The sequence below is a fragment of the Thamnophis elegans genome, chromosome 14, assembly GCF_009769535.1.
Source record: "Thamnophis elegans isolate rThaEle1 chromosome 14, rThaEle1.pri, whole genome shotgun sequence".
NCBI classification, from domain to species: Eukaryota; Metazoa; Chordata; class Lepidosauria; order Squamata; family Colubridae; genus Thamnophis; species Thamnophis elegans.
The window spans coordinates 30,455,875-30,464,748 of NC_045554.1; the positions used below are offsets into that span (position 1 = coordinate 30,455,875).

Here is an 8,874-nt window from a genome sequence, read left to right on the forward strand (position 1 = left end):
GACCTGGTCTACCTCAAAGGACTGACATTCTGGTATATGGTAACATCTCCTCTGATATTCCACATTTTCTCCAATATAGAAGATTTATTAACCAGAACTACCTTATTTCCAGTTGCTTGCTAACCCAACTTCTTCACTGTAATTTTTTGACTCCTTAAAACCAAAAAAATCTACTGATGACCCAAAGTTTGACTGCTATGCCTAGAAATGCTCAGGAACTGACGTTAGATTTTCCGAGTCTGCTCCAACATCACCTCAACAACAGTATTAACTCATTTTCACTCCCTTACAGCTTGGCTCAAAATCTTCAGGTTTTGTAACAATCAAGAGAGAGCGGGGGGGGGGGGGGGGAGAGAGGAAACGGAAACCATAAGAAACAATACCAAACTGGTAATACTGGCCAGTCATTACAACACATGTTTCTGAATAGTTGCATATTCTTCCTCTCTGAAGGAAGCCTGAAGCAGTTTCTCTTTCCCTCCCTCCCCTCCCCCAATTATAACTCTCAAAATATAAAATATAGACCATCTGTATTTAACTCGGAAACACACGCTTTTCGAAAATAATCCTTTGGCGACGGTAAGTATAAATCGGGAGCATCTCACAACTCAGTGACAGGAAAGGGAGAATTGGCAGAGAAAAAGATACCCGTGAGAACACTAGACAAGTGTTATGGTCCAGACCAGCTTAAGAGAGAAAGAGAGAGAGAGACACAGAGAGGGAGAGGGGGGGGGGAAGGCTGTGGGAATTTGAATAAAGTCAGAAGTTCCCAGATGTTGAAAAATCTCAGTGATAACCTTTCAGGCACGAAGGTGCAGAGCCTTTGATGGAACAGATGTCCAAGCCCAGATCCATCAAACTGGAGCACAACCAGACAGGGATAAGACTGCTGCTTTCACGCAGCTCAGGAATGGTTAGCTGAGATCATCTACACGTTAGACAGATGTTGCAAGAAAGAGCAGGCAGGCAGGCATGCAAAACAGGAAATCTTTTTTGCCCTTTCCTCAACCTTTGGGATGCTTTCCAAAGCAGTCCTGATCCAGGGCTTGTATTGTTGCTGTTGTCTTTCCTTCTTCTTTCCATTGCTGGCTGCCATTTAAAAAAATTTTTTAATCCATATTCCTCATTCTGGTGTTCTTCAGAAGTGCCAGACTTTTGACTCTCCAAGGACACCAGGATGTCCTTGAATTATGAGAAGTCCAACAGCTCTGAGGAGCATACCTGAAAAGGATGGGTTACCTCGGCTTGGTCCTGATAAACAAACTTTAATTTGTTTCCTTTTGGGGGGGTTGGGGGAAGCTGAAAAAGCTATTTTTAGGGACGAAGTGAAAATGGGTTTTGATCTCACCAGCATCCAGCCAATCTGAGGGAGTCAGTCTATTACTCTCTTTCTCCCCCAGATATGGTTGTCCCTGATTTTTTTAAATTTTTATTTAGAAGATTGTTTCATTTAAGGATAAAGCAATGGGATAACTTTTGCCAGAAACATTTCAAATCACATCGGCAACTTATGCCCGGACCATCTCAAATGCAGAAAAAGCCTTATGGAGCCGGACGGTCTCCCTTCTTGAAATCTGCCCCTCCCCATAGAAAAGTGACCTGTGTGGGAGGAGGCAGAAAGGCTCGTCTTCATTCTAACTGTTTCTATGGTGGATGGATTTTATTTCCTCCCAAAGAGAAAAAGCAGGCAGCTGGTTTGGCTTCCTCCCGCAATTCTAAACAGTACAGATTAGGCATTTTAAGAAGTCAGACATTTAATCGGATTTACTCTGGAATGGCAGGTCAAGGAGCTAGCAAAATAAAGAGGTCTCTGGCAGGTTAATTATGGGGGCAAGTCAAAGGGAGCAATCCCAGCCCTTCCCGACCTCTTGGAGGGGAAAATGCACCCCCCAAAAGGGAAGTAGAGATAACATCTACTGGGAATCAAGCTTGACTCAAGGAGTTGAATTGCCTTGATGTACCAATATACTCCACTAGCCTAGTTGGTGGGATTTCTTAGTGGTCTCCCATTCAAGCGCTAACCAGACCAAGCACAGCTTAGTTTCCAAGTCCAGACAAGGGGACCTAGGGGGCTGACCACGTCAAGCTCCTCGGGAGAACCGTTCTTCTGTACAGTTGCCATCCGAAGGGCGATTTTCCATTTCAGCACTTAAATAAAAATTGAGAAGGGGGGGGGTCTGTCACACTTCCGCACCCCTCGGTCCTCTTCTCCGTCCCATATCTCCAAGGGGCGCTCCTGCTCTTTCCCCTCGAAGGAAGGAAGGAAGGAAGGCGCCCGCTTTTCCGCCGGGGGAGTCCCGGAGAAGTCCGAGCCAAGCCCGGTTCAGATGAAATGGATCCAGGCGCCGCCGCCGTCGGGTTCCTGGCCATTGGGCCGCTGCCTGCCTCGCAGTTTGTAGTTGTGGCCGTCGTTGTTGTCCCAATACTCGGTGTCGGCCACGCGGTAGCGCACGGCGAACTCGAGCAGCGTGGTCCCGGCGCCCACGGGCAGGTGGAAGGCGAAGCGGTCCGTCTGGCCGTCGTGGGCGGCGGCGGGCGGCGGCAAGTAGGCGGCGGGCACCTCGTTGCAGCTGGCCCAACGGTTGAGCGTGTAGCGCACCGAGACGCTCTTCTCGTAAGCCAGGTTGAGGACGCGCACGCCGCCGCGCAGCCCGGTCGCCTCGGGCCGCACCCACTCCAGCTTGACTCTGTGCTGCCGCACTCGCTCCGCGAACCCCGAAGCGGCGCCGGGCTGCGGCGGGAAGAGCGGCTCCAGCATGGGCGCCGGCGGCCCGAAGAGTACCGGCTCTAGCTCGCCCAGCGCCGGCGGCTTGCGGGTCTTGAACAGGTCGGCTCCGCGCGGGAGAGGCGAGGCGGCCAGCGGCGCGGGTGGCGGCGGAACCTGCGGCACGTCGGCTTGACAGAAGTGGCGCACGGTGGTCAGCTCCAGCCCCAGCGAGTCGGCGAAGCGCACCGTCTTGCGCCGCGACGGGCTCTGCTGCAAAGCCGGTCGGAGTCCCCGGTCGCCCGGCGTGGGCAGGGACTTGGCGCGGCGGCGGAGGGTCGGGCTGGGAGGCACGGGCGGGAGCGTGGGCTCTCTGCCGCGGGTGGCCGGCAGCGGGGAGGAGAGGGGCGGCGAAGGGGAGCGGGGCGGCGGCGGCGGAGGCGGCGGCGGAGGCGGCGGCGACCGGGCGGCCTCGGCTTCGCGGGTGACGGGCGGCGAAGGGGGCGCGGGCAGCGGCTCCACCGCCTCGATCTCGGGGCTGCATCCGCCCTTGCATTGCTCGGCCAGGCTGCCGTAGAGGCAGGCGGTGCAGCTGAAGTTCCGCGGCAGGTAGAGGCGCGGTGGCGGCGTGGGCACCGAGGCGTGCAGGGAGCCGGCCTTCTCCATCCTGCCGCACCGGCTTCTCCTCGGTTGCGGGGGTCACTCGGCGGCGCCTAGCGGCTCTCCTCGGCTGCGCATAGCCGGGCTCGGCGCCTCTCCCGCGTCCGCCAGCCGCTCGGACGAGGGTCCCCGCCTAGAGCAGCGCCGCCAGGGCCCCGGAGGGAGCCGAGCCGGAGCTGGTGCCGCTCTTCCCCGCGGCGGAGGTGCTGCGACTGCCGCTACTCCGCCGCTGCTTGTGCCTCTGCGGCTACTGACGTTGCGGAGCCCTGCAGTCAGTGAGAGACGCGCCGGGCCGCGGGTCGGCCTAGCCGCCTCTTCGGCTCTGACTCCCGCCTCCGCCTCCCCCGCTCGCCGCCTCGGGCCGCTCGTCCTCCGCCTGCCCTCCCCGCGTCCTTCAGACGGGGATGCGTGTAGTGGGAATCCCCCGCAGGAACAGCCACTCGCTCAAAGCCGGTCGGGCCTACGTGGCTGGGCGGACGGACACAACCCAAGCTCTTTTCCACTTGGAGAGCCGGTTCCGCTTCGGCCGCGCAGTCGCCGGGCGGTGGCTCTCCCCGGCTTTTGCTTCGGCGGTCCCGGCGATTCGGGACCGGTTTCTTTCCGCAAAAGGTGGTGGATGGAGAGCCGGGCGGTTTAAACCCCGGCGGGCGATTCGGGTGGCAGCGGCGCAACCCCTGACAGAAGGGAAATTCCTCCTTGCCTGCAGTTGGCCGGCAAAGTTGGGATGAACGAAGCGCAGTTCCCCTTGAGCAGTAAAACGGCCGGGTGCGTCTTATGGCCAAGGGCGCCTCTCTTTCGCGGGATAGGCTGAAGAAGAAGGAAAACGACCCTTTTTATGCTAGGGTGGCGAAGTCGTGCGACTCCAACCCTTCCGTATTGCCGTCTCTCTTGATGCTTTGGCTGAAGGACGATGACGTGGGAAACGGGAGGAAAATCTGGGCACTTGGTGGGAGTGGAAACGTGACTTCCATCTGAAATAAAGAGGCTGCTTCCTTTCTCAACTTCTCTGAGTCATTTCCCCATCTGGGCATTTATTCTAGCGCTGTGAGTTTTATACGAGCCTCATCTAGAACGTTATAGGTAGCTAGATGGATATTTGGAGGGGAAGTTGCGGGTAGGGAGTAGATGAATTCCTCGTAATTAATACTTAACTATTCTGCTTTCTCATTCTTCAGAGGTGAATAATATAATTCTTTATTGGACACAAACACAGGAAATTTGCCTCGGGAGCGCAAGCTCTCAGCGTACCATACAAACAATAAGGTTGACACAGTAGGTCATCGTAAGATACAACAGCAAGGGATAAATCATAAATACCAATAGGAGAAAGGAGTAGGAAAGGCGAGAAAGAGAATATCAATGGAGATAATATTGATACAGAATAAAGATAAAATCGATATATTCCTCAATGAAGGGGGAATCCTGCAAGCCAGTTTCCCTAGAATCATTTCAACAGTCTTTGCTCATGATTTTTCACTAGGAGATTCGGAGAAAATGGGCAATCAGGTGTGATAAATGCACCCCTGGGGGAATCTCTCTCGTCAACGGATTTGTCCTTGGAGGAAGCTCTGTTAGGGCAGGGATGCTTATAGAATTACAGCGAGGCTCTCCATCAGGTGGCTGATTTTGGTGGCCCTTTGCAGCCTTTGGCCATGATGGAGGACCTTCTCTCTTTGCTGCAGGTGAAGCTATCTAGTTTTTCTCTCTCCTTTGTTCAGTACCTAAGTCGTGTCCAACCCTTCACAACCCCATGGACCACAGCATGCCATGCTCCGTTGTCCTCCAGCGTCTCCCACATTTTCCCCAAATGTATGTTCATTGCCTCGATGATGCTACCTAATCATTTCATCGTCTGCCATCCTCTCTTCCTTTTTTGGACCAAGTTATTTGAGCTTCAGTTTCAGGAGCTGCCCTTCCAAAAACAGACTCAAGAATTGATTTCCTTTAGGTTTGACTGATCTAATTTCTCTGCAGTCCAAGGGACTTTCAAGAGTCTTCTCCAGCAACATATTTCTCTCAAGCACTGACTATTCTTGCCTGCCTGTCTGCTTATCTAGTAACTACTAGCTGATAACATGGCATTGCCCGGGTATTTATTTATAGCGAGAGAAAATGTCCAGACCAGACATAATTTCTAATGTTGGATTTTCTCCCTTACCAGAGGGAGCATCTTTGTGGAGCACTGTGAAGCTGTTACTATGGCAATTCCACTGCACTGTACACTAGAAGCCATTTTAAGGCACAACAGGCTGTATCTTAACAGAACAAACACACACGTGGAGTGTTGGAGGTGTCTTACCCCCACAATGTTTCTAGAATAAGCCATTTGTGTATCAAGCTTGGGTGAAATTTCTCGAGGCATTCCAGAGATGTTGGAAACACACACACACACACACACACACACACACTTTTAGATATATAGGCTGTCTTTCTGTCTGTCTGTCTGTCTGTCTATCTATCTATCTATCTATCTATCTATCTATCTATCTATCTATCTATCTATCTATCTATCTATCTATCTATCTATCTATCTATCTATCTATATATATATATATATATATATATATATATCATTACCTACCTACCTACCTACCTACCTACCTACCTACCTACCTACCTACCTATCTATCTATCTATCTATCTATCTATCTATCTATCTATCTATCTGCTCTAGCTACTGTGCCTGCCTGCCTGCCTGCCTGCCTGCCTGCCTGCCTGCCTGCCTGCCTACCTACCTACCTACCTACCTACCTACCTACCTACCTACCTACCTACCAGTAATGGTATGCTATTCTCTTCACTACTGGTTCAGTAGTGGGAGCGTGCATGCAGAAGGTCCGTTATGATGTCAGGGGGTGGGGTGGGCAAAGCCTTGCGTTGCTGCCACTACTGGTTCACCCGAACCGGTGCAAACTGGCAGCATACCACCTCTGCTTCCTTCCTTCCTTCCTTCCTTCCTTCCTTCCTTCCTTCCTTCCTTCCTACCTACCTACCTACCTACCTACCTACCTACCTACCTACCTACCATCTTTAGGAATAGCAAGATCAAGAGATACCTTGAATAACTGGGAATACTTGGTGAATTCTGCCTACTGTGAATGTGGCAATCTGCAAAGCACTTCACACTTGTACACTTGCCTTCCGCCCCTTGTCCTCTTGAGGGCCTTACGACAGCACAATACAATGCCATCAATGATGCATGCTTCTAGGCAAGCACCACCCACATTAGGCTTTTATACATTTTAAAGTTTACATTCTTATGCTTGCATTCATACCTACAGTAGGAATTTTAATAAAGATTCTTCTAACATGAATAAATAAATAAATTTAGGATCTGCATCACAGAGGACTCTGGGCAGTGCTCAAACAAAACATTAAAAACTGAATATAAAATTTAAAATGGAAGCCAGGATAGTTAAAGTTGACATTAAAAGTTAATTATAAGACAGGGGAGGGGCATTCAGTGTGTTAACCAGCCCCGTGGCTGCATATTCAACTGAGGTGGCAGAACCAGGTTCTTAGATATGCAAACTATGCTTCTTTCACCTTCTTTCCTTCTTTCTTTCCTTCCTTCTTTCCTTCCTTCCTTCCTTCTTTCCTTTCTGCCTGCCTTTTTTTTTTTTTTTTTTTTTTTAAAAGCCCACTTTATCTCTAAGTCCAGGGGCCTCAAACTTGGCAACTTTAAGGCTTGTGGACATCAACTCCCAGAATTCCCCAGCCTACAATGAGTCTTAAAGTTGCCAGGTTTGGAGAGGCCTAGCCTAGACCAAGCCCCGTCATATGAAGATATTGCTGTACTGTCTATATGAGGCGGGGATCCAGAGAACGTGCCAATGCAGTGATACTGCTGTGCCATCCTCATCCAGGAACTCAGATGGGATCTCCGCTAAAGCTATTTGATTGTTAACTGTACCGAGATTGCAGGGATGAGTACATGCTTTTTGTCACATTAGCCTTGTGCTCTAAGTCACCAGAGACCAAACGTAAAGCCTCTTACAAACTGTGCTTTGCTCCTGGGAACTTTCTGGGCATATTATTTACTTAGCAACAGCATGTAAGCGTTTGGCATTGTTTTGTGTCCCACCCACCCCCCGCCCGCCCCAAAAAACACTTTCCAACTGATTAATGATTTCCAATAAGCTGGAGTGGTTTCTAGGAAACCCAAGCTAAGCCATAAAATGCAATTGTATGTGAGTGTGTGTGTAATAAATGACTAAAAGGTAAATGTTCCCCTTGCACATGTATGCTAGTTGTTCCAGACTCTAGGGGGCAGTACTCATCTCCGTTTTAAAGCCGAAGAGCCAGCGCTATCTGAAGACGTCTCAGTATATATAAATTATATTTTGATCTGCTGGAGTGTGTGGGTGTGTGCACACATATATACATATGTGCATATGAAATAAATACCTACGACTTTTAGAAAGGTTTTTGTGAATATTCAGAAGGGGTGAGGAAGCAGAATTTATAACTGAGCTTTTAATTTTATTTTTAATTTTTTTATTTGATTAGATATTAGGTATGTACAGATGCCACATTACATTGTATGAGAAAGAAAACAAAGCTGTTTTGCATTGCAAGTTAGGATAAACCAGCTCAGAATTTGTATCCTGAGTTGAGGAGAAATTTACAAACTTTTTAACAAATGGAAACATAATGTATCATTGCAAATCAATTTTGGCTACAAAAAACTATTATTGTTTATTGCTTGTCAAAGAAGCCCTTTTGTGACTCAAAAGGATTGTGTTTCACTCATCATGAATGTCACGGAGTAATTAAATACTTGCTCATATAGGAGAAGGAGTAGAGATTACTAGGAACTTTACTTTGATCATACTCCCACTCTTACTTAGGCTGAGTGTTTTAATGAGACATTCAAATCTCTTTTCTGCCTTCAAAGAAAATGTTCCATGCTCATGATCCCACATAAAGCTGAGCTAGCATCTCCTAGGTGACACTATTTTCATGATGGTGGCCAATTTGTAATTACTGTTAAATTCTGTGCTTTGCTAAAACAGATTTTCAGATATACTGGATTCCAAAGGATGCACATTTCTCCAATTGCATTTTCTAAATAAATTAATGTTTGTAATAAAATCTCAATATTTATCTAGGCTTCTTTAATAAAACCCTTAACTGAACCAGTTTGGTCTAGTGGTAAAGGCACCAGGCTACAGTGAGTTCCAGTCCAATTGTAGGCATGAAAAACTGGCTGAATGACTTTGGACCCGAGGCTTCCCAAGAGCATGAATCAAACTCCTTGCCCTGACAAAAACCCTTTTTATTAATCTACTGTGAATTCTGCTCATTCACAACCAGCAAAGTCTTTCAAGGGAGGATTTACAGTCAAAGACCTTATCTGGCTTGGAGAGCTGCCAAGCCTATATCTGCAAAACTTGGCAAGGAATCTCAGAATGTCACGAACCAATTAAGTAAACTAATTGTCTCTTGCAAACTCCACTCCCCTTTCGCTCCTCTTTTATTTCCTCTGGGAGAGGCCATTCATTGTCCAC

At 48.9% G+C, this 8,874-nt stretch overlaps 1 protein-coding gene across 1 annotated transcript; it reads right to left on the reverse strand.

Moving 5' to 3' along the window:
* Positions 1-2,282: 2,282 nt before the first annotated feature.
* Positions 2,283-3,370, reverse strand: LOC116517427 (protein phosphatase 1 regulatory subunit 3E-like). Its single transcript, XM_032230348.1, has one exon. The coding sequence runs from the start codon at positions 3,368-3,370 to the stop codon at positions 2,324-2,326; it is 1,047 nt and encodes a 348-aa protein (XP_032086239.1). The 3' UTR covers positions 2,283-2,323.
* Between the last annotated feature and the right edge of the window lie 5,504 nt (positions 3,371-8,874).